Source organism: Ranitomeya variabilis, chromosome 4, assembly GCF_051348905.1.
Source record: "Ranitomeya variabilis isolate aRanVar5 chromosome 4, aRanVar5.hap1, whole genome shotgun sequence".
In the NCBI taxonomy this organism is placed as follows: Eukaryota; Metazoa; Chordata; class Amphibia; order Anura; family Dendrobatidae; genus Ranitomeya; species Ranitomeya variabilis.
The window spans coordinates 745,080,193-745,097,893 of NC_135235.1; the positions used below are offsets into that span (position 1 = coordinate 745,080,193).

At 44.1% G+C, this 17,701-nt stretch overlaps 1 protein-coding gene across 1 annotated transcript in view; it reads left to right on the forward strand.

Moving 5' to 3' along the window:
• The window catches only part of LOC143768080 (uncharacterized), a 35,094-nt gene extending 17,621 nt beyond the window's left edge, over positions 1–17,473 (forward strand). Inside the window, exon 7 of the mRNA XM_077256769.1 lies at positions 11,812–17,473. Coding sequence (XP_077112884.1) covers positions 11,812–12,758 — 947 coding nt within the window. The 3' untranslated portion in view covers positions 12,759–17,473. The remainder of the gene's footprint in view (positions 1–11,811) is intronic.
• Positions 17,474–17,701: the final 228 nt, after the last annotated feature.

Here is a 17,701-nt window from a genome sequence, read left to right on the forward strand (position 1 = left end):
GGGTAACAACTTAACTCTGGTAATAACAGATTGGCTAATTTGACTCTTACACAATGAACTAAGTGACCCTGTGAATTTAGTGCAGCATTTCCACCAGCGCAACCATGGGCTATATTGTGAAGGCTGGTTAGAAAAGTGACAGTGCAGGAGCATGCCAGTACAAGAACATTACAAGCAGGAATCATAATCAAGGAAGCCAGAGGTCGTTTACTAGGAGCAGCAGTGTCATTTGAAGGAATAGCAGGTGGAAGGAAGCTTGACTAAAAGCAGGTAGCTCAATAATCAGGCCAAGTTTTAAATAGGGTTCTCAGTCAGAATGAACCAATGAGGAACTCAGGGTGATAACCAACAGGAAACTCAGGGAGGAGACATCAGCAACAACATAGGTTCAAGTATTTGGATAAGCACGGGACTGTCCAGCGAGCTAAATAGCTCAGAAGGAAAAGGTGCCAACTGGTGCAGATTAACTGCTAGGTTCGAATCGTGACAGTACTCCCCTCATTCCAGGATGGCCTCTGGACATCCCAGGCACTGACTTCTCTTGGTGTCTCAGATGAAAAGCTCTTGTAAGCCTGGATGCATGGGTTGCCCTCTGGCTCCCATGAATTATCTTCTGGTCCATAACCCCTCCATTGTACCAAATATTGTAGTATCCCTCTAAATTTTATTGAGTCCAAAATGTCAACAACGATGTATTCTTTTTCACCATGGACTTTTTCTGGTGGAGGAGGTGGCTGAGTTTTTTCTGTAAAAGAGTTCTCATTGAATATCTTGAGCAAGGACATATGCAACACAGGGTGAATTTTCAGGCTGCTGGGAAGTTTTAAACGGAAAGCAACTGGGTTAATTTGTGCAGAAATTTGAAAAGGTCCTATGAATTTTTTACCTAATTTAGAAGATGGTACGTTTGTCTTCAGGTTTTTGGTATAAAGCCAAACTTTGTCGCAGACCTGAAAGGTAGGAGGGACTTTGTGACGTCTATCTGCTGTTTCTTTATAATCTTCTTGGGTCTTTTGTAACATCTCAGTTACATAGTTATTAAGGTTGAAGGAAGACTTTAAGTCCATCTAGTTCAACCCATAGTCTAACCTAAGATGCCCTAACATGTTAGTTCTTCTTGAGCTTTCTGCAACTCTGTAAGTCTGTTTGTAACAGCAGGAACTGAGGTATTGAATGGAAGATTAGGAATAAATACCAGATGCAAGCCATAGTTAGCAAAAAAATGGGCTTTGGGATGTAGAAATGTGTTTCTAGTTATTATATGCAAATTCTGCTATTGGTAGATAATCCACCCAGTCATCCTGTAGGTAAGAAATATAACACATATAGCACAGGTATTGTTCAAGGGTTTGGTTAGTTTTTTCAGTCTGTCCATTGAATTGTGTGTGTACAGAAGGTTTTCCAAAATCTGGATCTAAATTGAACATCTCTATCAGAAACGACATTGTGAGGAATTCCATGTAGTCTGAATACCTTTGACCACTAATTCTGCAGTTTGTTCAGCGGTAGGAATTCCTTTAGTCGGAATAAAATAGGACATCTTTGTGAGCCAATCCACCACAACAAAGATAACAATCATTTCTTTTGAAGGAGGAAAGTCCACGATAAAATCCATTAAGATTGATCCCCAAGGCCTAGATGGAACTGGAAGAGGTTGGTAAAAGTCTTAGATGAGAAGATCGTGGCGTTTTGTTCTGTGCACATGCTAAACAGGAAGAAATATATTTTCTCGCATCCTTCCTACAATTAGGCCACCAAAAAGAACAAAGTAGACGTTCTTGCGTTTTCATTACTCCAGGGTGTCCTACAAGTTTAGAATCATGGACACGTTTGAGGACTTCAAGTCGAGCAGATTTGGGGACATATATTTGGTGGTTCTGCATCCAAAATCCCACCTTAAAGGAAAGATCAATGTCTTTAGAAGGATGGTTAAGAAAGAAGTCAGTTTGGTGTCCCTCTTTAATTTTCATCACAAATTCCCCAAAAAAGTTTTTGGACGTAGAATGATACAGTCAGTGCTAGACCTCTCCTGTGGTCCAGGTTCAACAAAAATCCTGGACAGAGCATCAGCCTTGCCATTTCTTGAACCAGGCCGATAAGAAATTATAAAATTAAACCTGGAGAAAAATAAGTCCCAACGTTCTTGTCTTGCAGACAACCTCTTAGCTGTACAGATAAATTCAAAATTTTTGAGGTCAGTAAGAACAATCACTGGATGATTGGTCCCTTCCAAAAGATGTCTCCATTCGGAGAAGGCAACTTTAATGGCTAACCGTTCCTTATTTCCAATGTCATAGTTCTTTTCTGCAGCTGACATGGTATGAGAAAGAAATGCACATGGATGAAGCTGCATTTTGTCTCCAACTCGCTGTGATAAAACGGCTCCCACCACAGAGTCTGAGACGTCTACTTTATCAACAACCGGCAGCTCAGGGTTTGGATGGACAAGTAATGGTGTGAAACTAAAAAGTGTCTTTAGTTTGTCAAACGCCATTTGTGCCTTAGGAGACCAAAAAAACATTCTGGTTTTCTTTGTGAATGAAGTAATTGGTAAGATTAATTTTGAAAAGTTTTTAATGAATCTTCTATAGAAATTTGCAAATCCTATAAAGTGCTGAACGTCTTCTAAATTTTTTAGGGTAGGCAGCTCTGATCTTACTGGGATCCATGTTCAGACCTTCTGGGCAGATGATATATCCCAGAAATTGAGTTCTGGTTTGTTCGAATTCACAGTTTTTGAGTTCAATATAGAGCTGGTTTTCTAGTAGACGTTCCAGGACTAACTGGACATGTCTGCGATGCTCCTCCAGGGTATCTGAAAATATAACTATGTCCTCAAGATAAACAACAAACTGATCCAAAAAAATCTTGAAAAACATCATTGATGAATTGCTGAAAGGTGACAGGGGCGTTGCTAAGGCCGAAAGGCATAACCAGATAATCAAAATGTCCTTATCGAGTTCTAAAGGCAGTCTTCCACTCATCTCGTATGATTCGTATGAGATTATAAGCCCTTCTTAGATCGAGTTTGGTAAAAAGTCTGGCAGAATGCAGTCTCTCCAGTAACTCAGGGATTAAGGGGAGTGGGTAAATAGATAAATCAATAAAATTAACATTAAGAATAATCGATACATGGTTGCAGGGTTGAGTCCTTTTCTACAAAAAATAAGGGTGCTCCCAGCTGATGACGAAGAAGGTTGAATAAAGCCTTTCTCTAAATTTTCGTCCAGGTGTTCCTTTTAATACTTTTAATTCTGGCTCAGAAAGATTGTAAATTTGCCCAAATGGAATTGACGCTCCAGGAAGTAATTCAACGGGACAGTCATAAGGACAATGAGGAGGCAGTTGATTGGCTTTCTTCTTACTGGAGACTTCAGTGAAATGCTGGTACTGAGGTGGTAGTTTATCATCACTTTGATGAGAAATCTCGGAAATTTGAATTCATTTGGAAGCAGATACCTTAGCATGGAAATAGTTCTTACAGTACTTAGAGGGGAAGGTAATGGTCCTCGATGCCCAATTGATAGATGGGTTATGAATTGAAAACCAGGGAATTCCTAGAATAACTGGAAATTTTGGAGATGAAATGAGATGAAAACTAACCGCTTCATGGTGATTCGACTCCATACAGATTTCCAGTTTGTCTTGTGAGTAACCGGTCCAGATGATAAAGGTGATCCATCCACCGTTTCCATATCGATCAGCATGGATTTAGTCCTACTTGCAATGTTATTGTCAAGTGTGAATTGTAAGTCCATGAAAGTACCTCCTGCTCCAGAATCTAATATGGCAGAGCATTGTATTGTTTGGCTCCCAATTATGACCTGTATGGGAACGACAAAATGAGATGATGGTGTCTGCTCTTGTCCTTTATCTTGCATTACGGACGAGATCGTCTGCAGAACTGGGTCTGGCTGTTCAAAGAGGTCTAAATTGCTTTCAGCCCTGGGATTTGTGAAGGATATGGTCCTTTTACTAGAACAGTTGATGGAAAAATGTCCAGTGCCCCACAATAGAGACACAGATTCTTGGTACGCAGCCTCTCCTTCTCTACTGCAGAGAGAGGTTTACGGATTACATCGATTTGCATAAGTTCAGGAAGAGTTTCCTTTTTCTGTTGTATTTTTTTTTTTAATACTGATTGAGTAAAGAAGTAGTCAGGGGTGTTTCCAAACACTCGCAGCCTTTCCTTTCTTCGTTCAGTGAGTCTCTGATCAATTCGGATGCATAGCTGAATAAAGTCCTCCAAATTATCAGGGGTCTCAACCCTTGCAAGTTCATCTTTGATTAGCTCTGATAATCCTCGGCAAAATTGACTTCTCTGGGCAGCCAAATTCCATGTGGTGTCTGCCACCCAGCGGCGGAATTCAGAGGTATATTGAGCTACAGAGCACCGCCTTTGACGTAGGTTCTGCAATTTGGTTTCAGCTGTCGCACAATGATTTGGATCATCAAACACTTGGTCCATAGTAGTGATGAAAGAGACTAAGGGTACCGTCACACAGTGCCATTTTCATCGCTACGACGGCACGATCCGTGACGTCGCAGCGTCGTATGATTATCGCTCCAGCGTCGTAGACTGCGGTCACACTTTGCAATCACGGCGCTGGAGCGATGCCGAAGTCCCCGGGTAACCAGGGTAAACATCGCGTTACTAAGCGCAGGGCCGCGCTTAGTAACCCGATGTTTACCCTGGTTACCAGCGTAAACGTAAAAAAAACAAACAGTACATACTTACATTCCGGTATCTGTCCCCCGGCGTTCTGCTTCTCTCCACTGTGTCTGCGCCAGCCGGAAAGCACAGCGGTGACGTCAGACGTCACCGCTGTGCACGCTTTCCGGCCGGCAGGCGCTCACAGTGCAGAGAAGCTGAGACGCCGGAGGACAGACACCGGAATGTAAGTATGTACTGTTTGTTTTTTTTACGTTTACGCTGGTAACCAGGGTAAACATCGGGTTACTAAGCGCGGCCCTGCGCTTAGTTACCCGATGTTTACCATGGTTACAAGCGAACACATCGCTGGATTGCTGTCACACACAACGATCCAGCGATGTCAGCGGGTGATCAAGCGACGAAAGAAAGTTCCATACGATCTGCTACGACGTACGATTCTCAGCAGGGTCCCTGATCGCTGCTGCGTGTCAGACACTGCGATATCGTAACGATATCGCTAGAACGTCACGAATCGTACCGTCGTAGCGATGAAAATGGCACTGTGTGACGGTACCCTAAGTCATTTAGGAGGTCAGAGTTCTTCTCCAAATAAGGTGAGGCCCATGCAAGCGCCTCATCAGTCAGGAGATTAATGATAAACAGAACCCTTTTACTGTCACTGGTAAACAGAGAAGGATGCATCTGGAAATAGATACGACATTGATTTAGGAATCCATGGTAGTGATAATGACCTCCCCCCTGAAATTTGCAGGCAGCGTAATGCGTGCGTTTGATTCCAGGCCAGAGTTGCACAATTCCAGAAGTTGCCTCTGCAACTCAATAATTTCCTTTTTCTGACCCTACACCTGTGTCTGCAACTTGAAAATTTCTCTTGGTAGGTGGTACCAAAGTTCTGAAGTTCAGCAACTTGTTGCCTCAGTTGGGCTGCAAAGGACTCCATGTAACCCAATGATAGGGAGGGGTACCAAAGGGCTACAGAACCGAGTTTTAGGCGCAGAGATTTGGCACTCTGGACAGGACTCACAATAGTTACGCACATAATTATGTATTCCGGGCCACACAAAACAATGCGATATCCTTTCTGTGGTTTTCTGTACCCCCAGATGTCCCCCCATTATATGTCCGTGGGCCAGGTCCAGTACCTTCCGCCGATAAGGTTTGGGAACCACTAACTGTTGCACAATATCTTCCCCTTTTTTCTCTACCTGGTAGAGCAAATCATTTTCAAGAACCATGTACGGGTACGCTAGCCTAGTGTCAGGTTCTACGGGTACCCCATCTATCATTTTTACATTTTTCCTAGCCGGAGTCAGGGTAGGATCTCTCATTTGCTCGCTGTGGAAGTCATCCAACTGGACTCCCAAATCTGGTAGGCAGGGTGCTGGATGGCTGTCTGCCTCCGCCTCTCGCTGAGTTTCCTCAGTTTCCTCAGTTTCCCCACCATAACTGAGAAGGGGAACTGAAGGTTAGATTCAATAACCTCCCTAGCAACGTCTGCCTGTGGGACCTCCTCTAAGAGTTCGGGACCTCCAGATGGCATGGGAAAAGATTCACAGCTACGGTGAAGGAGCAACTGATTCTCCCACAACTGCCAGAAATGGGGAAATTCCCTGCCCAGGATTATATCATGTAACAATGCGGGAACGAGTCCCACTTTGTGTTGCACAGACCCATAGGGAGTGGAAATCGATATGACCGCCGTTAGGTACGAACAGGTGTCACCATGCACACACGTTACAGAAAATTTGTCAGACGAACCCGATGAAAGTGCCACCAGACTAGCTTTCACCAGAGTCACCACACTTCCAGAGTCTAGTAACGCCACAACACTTTTCCCATCAACAGATAATTCACACAGGTGTTTCGTGTTTCGCTATATCATTTTGACCCGCATTCACACTTACTAGCCGTGTAACCAAAGACATGCGTTTCTTAGAGTCCGTAATGTCGCACTGCATGAGTTCAGTGGTAACAGGACAGTTCGCAGAAACATGGCCCTTCTCATGGCAACGGAAACACCTAACAAGCCCCCTATTGAAACCAGAGTCCGACACCCTTGATCTCGGGGTGCGAGCAGTCCCGTATTCCTCCCCCACAGTTTTTGGCAATTTTCCTTCCCCCGCAGTCCCTGGAACAGTCTTACCGGTTCCACGAGGAGGAGGTACAGTTCGGGTAGTAGCGGTATCATCAGGAAGTCCTTCCGCCACGAAATAACGCTCCACCAAGTCCACCAGTTGATCCGCTGTCGCAGGGTTTCCTTGGCTCACCCACTTTTTCAGCGCCGGTGGTAGTACTCTCAGGTACTTGTCCAGAACGACCCGCTGGATTATCTCCGGAGTTGTCAGTACCTCGGGTTGCAGCCATTTCTTTATCAAGTAGATCAGGTCGAACATCTGCGATCGCGGCGGTTTATCTTGCTGATAGGTCCACTGATGTACCCTCTGTGCACGGACAGCCGTCGTCACACCCAGCCGGGCCAGGATCTCAACTTTCAGCTTCTCAAAGTCCTGAGCGACTTCCGGGTCTAAGTCATGGTAAGCTTTTTGGGCCTCGCCGGAGAGAAACGGAGCAATCAAATCGGCCCATCGTGCCTTCGTCCACTTCTCCCTCAACGCCGTCCGCTCGAACGTTGTCAGGTATGCTTCGACGTCATCTTCTGCAGTCAACTTTTGCCAGTACCGACTCACATGGATCCTTCTGGACTCTGCTTCCGGGTCTACCTCAGGCATGCTCACCAGGCGCTGCGCCACCTGTTGGAGAAGCTGGCGGTCTGCAACCGTCATGTCCAATAACTCCTTCAGCTGTGCGGCCATCAAGCGATTAGCTTCATGCTGTGCGGCAGTGGCCTGCTGCTGTACGGCAGTGGACTGTACTAGGGCTTTCACCACGTCTTCCATACTGTCGCCTGTGCCACGTGATGCCCGGTTCTCCACCACAATGTAACAAAACACTCCGGGATCGCCTTTGCTGGGGTCAAAGGTCACGTGGTTTGTGCATTGAACTCTGAGGCGACAGCAGGTTTCCAAGATGACTGACCTCAGGTCAGATTTATTAACGTGAAAGCAACATAGGATTTATTTTTATGTTTTGTTTTTTCCTAGCCTGTCCGGCACTAACTAAACAAATAAGCTGCTATCTAACAATATATAGATCCTATATCCTATAGATGTTTTGTGTGCAGGACTTGCGATGACGTCACGGTCACGTGACCGCGACGTCATCGCAGGTCCTTCACACAAAGCATCCATGGGAAATGGGAACGGAAGCGGCCGCGTGCACCGCTGAGAGGCGGGAAGACTCCGGGCCTTCAGAAGGTGAGTATATCACGATTTGTTATTTTAATTCTTTTTTTTTTTTAAACAATTATATGGTGCCCAGTCCGTGGAGGAGAGTCTCCTCTCCTCCACTCTGGGTACCAACCGCTCATGATCTGCTTACTTCCCGCATGGTGGGCACAGCCCCGTGCGGGAAGTAAGCAGATCAATGAATTCGTAGGTGTGCAGAATCCCCGCGATTCCGCAAATTTAACAAACATGCATTGTTTTCTGGAATGCGATTCCGCTCAGGAAAACAACGCAGCATGTGCAAAAAAATGCGGATTGCATTCTATTAAATAGGCTGCTTAATGTGAGCTTTTTTTCGCAGTGTTATAGCATTTTTATAGCGAAAAAACGTGAAACAAAACGTGAAAAATCTGCTACGTGTGCACACAGCCTAATGGGTACAAGCCCTTAGCACCTAATCCTCTGAAGCGATTGTCCCTTGTAAACAAGCAAAAATAAAAGACAACAATATCTCTCACCTGCCCAAAGTTGAAAGACTGCAGAGTTTCCACCGCTGTAAGCCATCTGTGTGATATTTGCTCATAATAATAATATAATAATCTTTATATAGCACCAACATATTCCACAGCGCTTTACAATTCAACAGTTCATATACAACACTCATAACAAAGTAAATGGATAATGCAAAGATATTGACGACCGTGCCTGTAAGAGCTTACAATCTACAATGTGGTGGGAGTGACACAAAGTACGGGGGCTTGCCTACAATGATGGTCCAGCCATCTTAAGGAATTGGGGGTAGATAAAGGTTGAATGAGTTAATTTATCAGCCAATATTTGTAGTGCTTTTAGGTGTGATGGACTTTGATGGAGGGTTATGAGGCAACCGCTTCCACTGAAGAGCTGGGGAAAATTACTCCCTTCAGCGAGAGCGGGCCCATAAACTGTGCTGACCTTAGTGAGATCATCGCAGTTCACCTTGAGAAATTGGGGTGCAACAAGTCATTCTCCCCAGCTTTTCAACTTGATCGGTCGCCTCGGGTCACTGCTCGTGCTTTTGAGCAGATGTCGCACAAACGGATTTGGCGTGGGACACTTTGGATTCTTTCAACTTTGGACAGGTGAGGTGATATTGTTGTTTTTTTTTTCATTTTAGTTTCTTTACACAGGACAATGGCTTCAGGTTATTAGGTGTTAAGGTGAGTATAATGTGATTTTTATTTTTTTTTATTTTAGAATTGGAGTAAAATTATATAGACAGCAGGGGCTGAATACTTCTCTCAGGATTGTCCCCTGCTCACGCTGATCACAGTCAGAGCAGGGTACAATGATGTGATCTGTCTTCACCTGGAGCCGGGGATTATCATGAACACTACCGCTGATTTCCCGGCGCTGGTACATGTCACACTGTTGACCCACAGATGTCAGCCGTGTGTCATCAGTGTGCACATGCGCGAGACGTTTTGCGGCCTTTGCTGCAAAAAAAAAATTCATGTCGGCGTGTCTTGCCCACAGCCACTGACGTGTGCACAGATCCATTCACTTGAATGGGTCTACGTGCTTAAGTGTCTCCAGGACTTATGAAAACTATCATCACATGTACCAGACACACTGACGTGTGAAGGAGGCTGTCATGCTCGCGCCCAGACTGGTTGGCGCGGGCGTGCGGAGGTGTGTGGCCCCACTGTGCCACAGACCAAACCTCCCTGGAAGGGGCGTAACTAAGTAGCTTCCTAGGTGTTCGCTGGAGCCTCTGATGGTGAGGTCAGACTTGTGCAATAGGAAGCTACCAGGTACCACTCCAGGGTGGAGTCTGGTTGTGGCTGCTGATCCCACCGGGGAACGGAACATAGACAAGCAAGCGGGCACGGCTGGCACATAGGCAGGCAGACGGGTACAACAGGAACACTGTCAGGCAGGCGGGCACGGCTGGCTCTCTGGAAAGGCAGGCGGGCACGGCTGGCTCACTGGCAGGACTGGTGGACAAGACTGGTACACTGGAAGAACCGGTAGGGACCGGTCTGCAGGCAGGTATATAGAACGGGTAAGAACCTGTTCAGACACGAGGACCTAGGAATACGTAGATAAAGACCGCAAGAGCGGATGCAGAGCGAAAGCACAGGAGCTAGAGCCAAGAACAGAAACCGCAGGAGGCGGAGCCAAGAACTGGAGGCGGAGCCAAGTGCAGACAGGCAGGAGGCGGAGCCAAGAGCTGGAGGCGGAGCCAAGTGCAGACAGGCAGGAGGCGGAGCCAAGAGCTGGCGGCGGAGCCAAGTGCAGGAGAAGTAGAACCGCAAGGAGCGGAGCCAGGTAGAACCGCAAGGAGCGGAGCCAGGTAGAACCGCAAGGAGCGGAGCCAGGTAGAACCGCAAGGAGCGGAGCCAGGTAGAACCGCAAGGAGCGGAGCCAGGTAGAACCGCAAGGAGCGGAGCCAGGTAGAACCGCAAGGAGTGGAGCCAGGTAGAACCGCAAGGAGTGGAGCCAGGTAGAACCGCAAGGAGCGGAGAGGAGCTGCGGGAGGGGTCTCTGCAGCAAAGCTGAGCAGAGCCACAAAGAATGTGGAGAGAAGCTGCAGCAAGGGATAACTGCAACAGCAGAAGATAAGCTGAGTAGAAAGGAGCAGAAACGCAGAAGTGAGGAGCAGAGGTAAAGTCACAAAGGTTCAGAGCAGGCAGAGCTGCAAGAGTGCGGAGTGAAAGCAGACTGAGAATACAAGGAAAGACAACAGGGAAGGAAGCCAAAGACTAGGAGACCGAGGTAAGACCAAGTACAGACAAGGCAATGGAACAAGACACAAGGACAAAGACACTGGGACCAGGATATTCTGCCTCCTGGTGGGCGGACAACAAGACCAAGGAAATAACACAGAGAATCCTCCAGAGAGGGAGTAACTCAGAGCAAGGCCAGGCAAACTCAGAAGCAAGACACTAACTGAGCTAACACATTGCACAGGCCCAGACCACTGGGTGGAGCTGAACTAAATACTGGAGGTCTCCTGGCAATTGGTCATGAACAGATTGGACAGATGCACCTGATTCCTATAAGAACCAGAGAGTTCAGGCGCCGCCCCTCTATACACAGAACCATGAAGCATGCAGAGAGCAGAGACACAGAACATGGAGCTGGCAAGAAACAGAAACCACATCATGACCTGGAGCAGTAGGTAAGATAGTGTGAGAGATGCGAGGTCATGCCGTGATGCCAGCAGAGTTGTTACAGAGGCCTAAAGGAGGTACTCCCATTTCCAAGATCCTATCACAAAATATAGTGGGTGTAATAATAATAGCAAATACCTCCAATTAGAAATGTGGTATAGTTTTCCTGATTCTCTGTGACTTAACCCATGTCCAGGACATTGCAGTAGCTTAGGTATCCATGGTTATGACCACTAACAACTAACAGTCACTATGAGTGGTAGTAACCATGGATGCCTAAGATAATGCAATACCCTGCACATGAGATGAGCAACATAACGAGTCAGAAGAACTATACTACATATTTCTTCCTAATACAACATATTGGGCTAGTTGATCAGAGATGGGAATACCCCTTTAAGAATCTTACATGTTTTCATGGTCTATAATTTTTATCTGTTGCTATATGTTGTATTGCAATAAAGCTTATTTGTAATCCTCCCTTTATTGTTTCAAACTTTTCTGCGTTTGTGTATTAGGTTTGTCGATTGTACTTTCGTGGTTCAGTACCATGGGATTTGTGAACAGGTGGCTCACCACTGTCTTAGGTCATAGTATCATTATACTTTAATTTGTATAAAATTTATGTATATAGAAATGATATAAAATATAAAGCATTGATATTGAAAAATAATAAAATCAGTTTTAATCTTTGCAGATGACTGTGGTGTCAAACCAGATACCTATGAAAAGCATGCCATTATTCCAGCTATACCTCCAGCCCTTCAGAGCAAAAATCAATCATCAGAGTCTTTGCAATCAGTCACCTGTTTGGATTCATCACAGACTGTTAAGCAAAATGAAAGCAGCAAAAGTGATGTTGAACATCAAATAATTCCCACAGAGAAGAAACCATTTTCCTGTTCAGAATGTGGGAAATATTTTAAACATAAATCTAAATTGCTTGCACATGAGAGAATTCACACAGGTGAGAAGCCATATTCATGTCCAGAATGTGGAAAATGTTTCAACCGCAAATCACATTTCATTAAGCATCATCAAATTCACACAGGGGAAAAGCTATTTTCATGTTCAGAATGTGGAAAATCTTTTAACCAGAAATCAAATTTCCGCGTACATCAGAGAACTCATACAGGGGTGAAGCCACTTTTATGTCACGAATGCGGGAAAAGTTTTAACTTCAAATCAGTTCTTCTTAGACACCAAAGAAGTCACACAGGGGAAAAGCCATATCCATGTCCAGAATGTGGGAAATGTTTTATCCAGAGATCAGATCTTCTTAAACATCAAAGAAGTCACACAGGAGAGAAGCCATATCCATGTCCAGAATGTGGGAAATGTTTTATCCAGAGATCAAATCTTCTTAAACATCAAAGAATCCACACAGGAGAGAAGCCATATCAATGTCCAGAATGTGGGAAATGTTTTATCCAGAGACACGATCTTATTACACATCAAAGAATTCACACAGGAGAGAAGCCATATCCATGTCCAGAATGTGGGAAATGTTTTACCCAGAGACAAGAGCTTATTAAACATCAAAGAATTCACACAGGAGAGAAGCCATATTCATGTCGAGAATGTGGGAAATGTTATATTTCAAGTTCAAAACTTGTTGCACATCAGAGAACGCATACAGGGTAGAAACTATTTTTTATGTGGTAATATTATTCCTAGGAATCATATCTTCCTCATCTAAAAACTCATGTAGAGTGTGAAGGAAATAATAACTGAAATCAATCAGGCAGTAGAGTTACATTTAGTTGACAAAAGGGTGAAACTGGATATACCAATATTGTAAGCACAAAGGGGGTTTTGCTGGAGGTAGGTGTCCATCCTGGCACCTTTGCTCCTGGATTCTCAGCTTAGAGGGATGTTAGCAAATGGTCTGTGCTAGAAGGAACATTTCCTATTGTCTGTGTAGGAAGGCACAAGTATTTGAAAGGGCACAACTTGGCTCATCCATCCATTCACAGACAGCATCTTTTAAACCGCTTCCAGAATTGCTCCGTATATACACGGCGCCGCAGGAGCTGTTACCGCAAACTGCCATATAGATATGATCAGGTGATCAGGTAGATCAGTGATATGTCATTATACAGTTGATCTCCCATCCTGGGACAAAGTAAGAGTTTAATAAAAAAAAAAAAAAAAACTTAATAAAATGTAAAAGTATTTAAAAAAAAAATAAATCACAAAATAATGAACAAAAAGAAAAAATATTAATCCAATAAATAAACCGTATATACTCGAGTATAAGCCGAAGTTTTCAGAACTTTTTTTAGGCTGAAAGTGCCCCTCTCAGCTTATACTCGAGTCATTGTCCCAGGGGGGTCAGCGGGGAAGGGGGAGCGGCAGCTGTGACATACTCACCTGCTCCTGGCGAGGTCCCTGCATCTCCTGTCTCCGGGTGCTGACAGCTGTTTCCAGCGTTGAGTGGTCACTTTGTACCGCTCATTACAGTAGTGAATATGGACCCGACTCCACTCCCATAGGGGTGGAGCCGCTCAACACTAGAAGAAGCTGTCAGCGTCCGTAGACCGTGGATGCAGGGACCGCGCCAAGAGCAGGTGAGTATAATGGGGATGGGGAGCACTGCGCGATATTCACCTTTCTTAGTTCCAGGCACCGCTCCGTCTTCCACGTTCTCTGCAGTGACGCTCAGGTCAGAGGGTGCGATGACGTCGTTAGTGCGGGCCCTCTGCCTAAGCATCAATGCAGAGGATGCGAAAGACACAGCGAGGATCGGTGAGTATTGCAAATGTTGGGGGCCTGAGCGATGAGAGGTGAGTATGTCATTTTTTTTTTTTTTTTTCTTAATCGCAGCAACAGCATATGGGGCAAATATCTTATGGGGCCATATTCAACATTTGTGCAGCACTATATGGGGCAAATATCTATATGGAGCATCTTATGGGGCCATAATCAACATTTGTGCAGCATTATATGCGGCAAATATCTCTATGGAGCATCTTATGGGGCCATAATGAACATTTGTGCAGCTTTATATTGGGCAAATGCCAAATGGAGCATCTTATGGGGCCCTTATTAATCTTTATGCAGTACTGTATGGGGCCCATCTTGTACTGTATGGAGCATTATATGGGGCTCCTGATTCAATATGGATATTCAAAAACACTTAACCTTCTGATATCTCAATTAATTTTACTTTTATTGGTAGCTATTTTTATTTTTAAAATTACCGGTAGCTGCTGCATTTTCCACCCTAGTCTTATACTCGTCATTATGTTTTCCCAGTTTTTTTGTGGCAAAGTTAGGGGGGTCAGCTTACACTCGGGTCAACAAATAATGTTGTGTCCGAAAATTATACCAATAAATGTCAACCCATCCTGCAAAAATCAAGCCCTCACATGACTGTTAGCAAAAGTACGGAAAAATTATAGCTCTCAAAATATGGTGATGCAGTTTTTGCAATAAAAAGCGCCTCTTAGTATGTGACAGCAGCCAAATATAAAAAAATATATAAATCTGGTGTGACAACACAGCATTTTATCTTAATTAACCACACGTCTATTTTCTGTAAGCCAGGAGGAATAGACTGTTCTCTATATGTTGAGTTTTGCATTTATGCATTTGTTCTTCAGTTGCTCAATAACCATACACTGTTGTCATATTAGTCTTAACCCCTTAGTGACAGAGCCAATTTGGTACGTAATGACCAAGCCAATTTTTACAATTCTTACCACTGTCACTTTATGAGGTTATAACTCTGGAACGCTTTAATGGATTGCGCTGATTCTGACATTGTTTTTTCCTGACATATTGTACTTCCTGTTAGTGGTAACATTTCTTCAATATTACTTGCGATTATTTATGAAAAAAAACGGAAATATGGTGAAAATTTAAAAAATTTTGCAATTTTCAAACTTTGAATTTTTATGCCCTTAAATCAGAGAGAAATGCCACACAAAATAGTTAATAAAAAACATTTCCCACTTTAGATCAGCACAATTTTGGAAACAATTTTTTTTTTTCTTAGGAAGTTATAAGGGTTAAAAGTTGACCAGCGATTTCTCATTTTTACAACAAAATTTACAAAACCATTTTTTTTTAGGGACCATCTCTCATTTAAAGTCACTTTGAGGGGTGTGACAGAAGATACCCAAACTTGATACCATTCTAAAAACTACACCCCTCAAGGTGCTCAAAACCACATTCAAGAAGTTTATTAACCCATTACGGGCTTCACAGGAACTGAAACAATGTGGAAGGAAAAAATGAACATTTAACTTTTTTTTGCAAACATTTTACTTCAGAATCAATTTTTTTTTTTATTTTCACAAGTGTAAAAAGAGAAAATGAACAACAAGATTCGTTGTGCAATTTCTCCTGAATATGCCGATACCCCATATGTGGGGATCAGCCACTGTTTGGGCGCACCGCAGGGCTTGGAAGAGGAGCGCCGTTTGACTTTTTCAATGCAGAATTGGCTGGAATTGAGATCGGGCGCCATGTTGCATTTGGAGAGCCCTTGATGTGCCTAAACAGTAGAAACCCCCCCCCCCCAAATGACACCATTTTGGAAACTAGACCCCTTAAGGAACTTATCTAGATGTGTGGTGAGCACTTTAAACCCCAGGTGCTTCACAGAAGTTTATAACGTAGAGCCGTGAAAATAAAAAATTGCATTTTTTCTACAAAAATGATCTCTTCGCCCCCAAATTTTTATTTTTACAAGGGAAACAGGAGAAATTAGACCACAAATGTTGTTGTGCAATTTGTTCTGAGTACGCCGATACCCCATATGTGGGGGTAAACCACAGTTTGGGCGCATGGCAGAGCTGGGAAGAGAGGCAGCACCGTTTGACATTTTCAATGCAGAATTGGCTGGAATATAGATCGGATGCCATGTCGCGTTTGGAGAGCCCCTGATGTGCCTAAACCGTGGAAACCCCCCACAATTGACCCCATTTTGGAAACTAGACCCCCCCCCAAGGAAATTATCCAGATGTGTGGTGAGCACTTTGAACCCCAAAGTGCTTCACAGAAATTTATAATGTAGAGCTGTGAAAATAAATAATCCTTCTTTTTTATTCCTCAAAAATGATTTTTTAGCTTGCAATTTTTTATTTTCTCAAGGGTAACGGGAGAAATTGGACGCCAAAATTTGTTATCCAGTTTGTCCTGAGTACGCTGATACCCCATGTGTGGGGGTACCACTGTTTGGGCACACATCGGGGCTCGGAAGGGAAGTAGTAACGTTTTAAAATGCAGACTTTGATGGAATGGTCTGTGGATGTCATGTTGCATTTGCAGAGCTCCTGATGTACCTAAACAGTAGAAACCCCCCACAATTGACCCCATTTTGGAAACTAGATCCCCCCCCAAGGAACTTATCTAGATGTGTGGTGAGCATTTTGAATGCCCAACTGCTTCACAGAAGTTTATAATGTAGAGCCATGAAAATAAAAAATCATTTTTGTGGAAAAAATATGATTTTTTTTCACCCCAAAATTTTTACTTTCACAAGGGTAACAGGAGAAATTGGACCCCAAAATTTATTGTGCAATGTATGCTGAGTACGCTGATACCCCATATGTGGGCGGACCACTCTTTGGGCGCATGGCAGAGCTCGGATGGCAAGGAGCGCTGTTTTGGAATGCAGACTTTGATACAATGGTCTGCGGGCGTCATGTTGTGTTTGCAGAACCCCTGATGTGCCTAAACAGTAGAAACCCCACACAAGTGAACCCATTTTGGAAACTAGTCCCCCGAAGGAACTTATCTAGATGTGTCGTGAGCACTTTGAATGCCCAAGTGCTTCACAGAAGTTTATAATGCAGATTTGTGAAAATAATTTTTTTTTTTTTTCACAAAAATGATTTTTTTAGCCCCCAATTTTTTTTTATTTTTGCTAGGCTACCAGGAGAAACTGGACCCCAAAAGTTGTTGTCCAATTAGTCCTGAGTACGTTGATACCCCAAATGTGGGGGTAAACCACTGTTTGGGCGCACGGCAGAGCTCAGAAGGGAGGGATCACCATTTGACTTTTTGAGCGCAAAATTGGCTATCGCGTTTGGAGACCCCCTGATGTACCTAAACAGTGGAAACCCCCCAATTCTAACTCCAATCCTAACCCCAACACACCCCTAATCCCAACCCAATTCATAACCCTAATCAAAACCCTAACCCCAAAACACACCTAATCAAATCCCTAAGCCCAACACACCTCTAATCATAATCTGAAACCTAATCCTAACCCTAATGCCAACCCTAACCCTAATGCCAACCCTAACCCTAATGCCAACCCTAACCCTAATACCAACCCTAACCCTAATACCAACCCTAACCCTAGTCCTAACTTTAGCCCCAACCCTAACCCTAACCCTGATTGGAAAATGGAAATTGTTATGACCCCAATGGCGAGGGTCTCAGAGGAACGTGGAAGTCTGCAGAGTACAAAAATCCAGCTCATAGGGCAGTGGTAACTGGGTTGACCATATATCTACTCCTAACGCCAACACTAGAAGTAGCCGGGGATCATTCCTACGTTGATTCTAGATGACACGCGCCAGCCGGAGAATCTAGCTACCCCTAGTAGAGGAAAACAAAGACCTTTCTTGCCT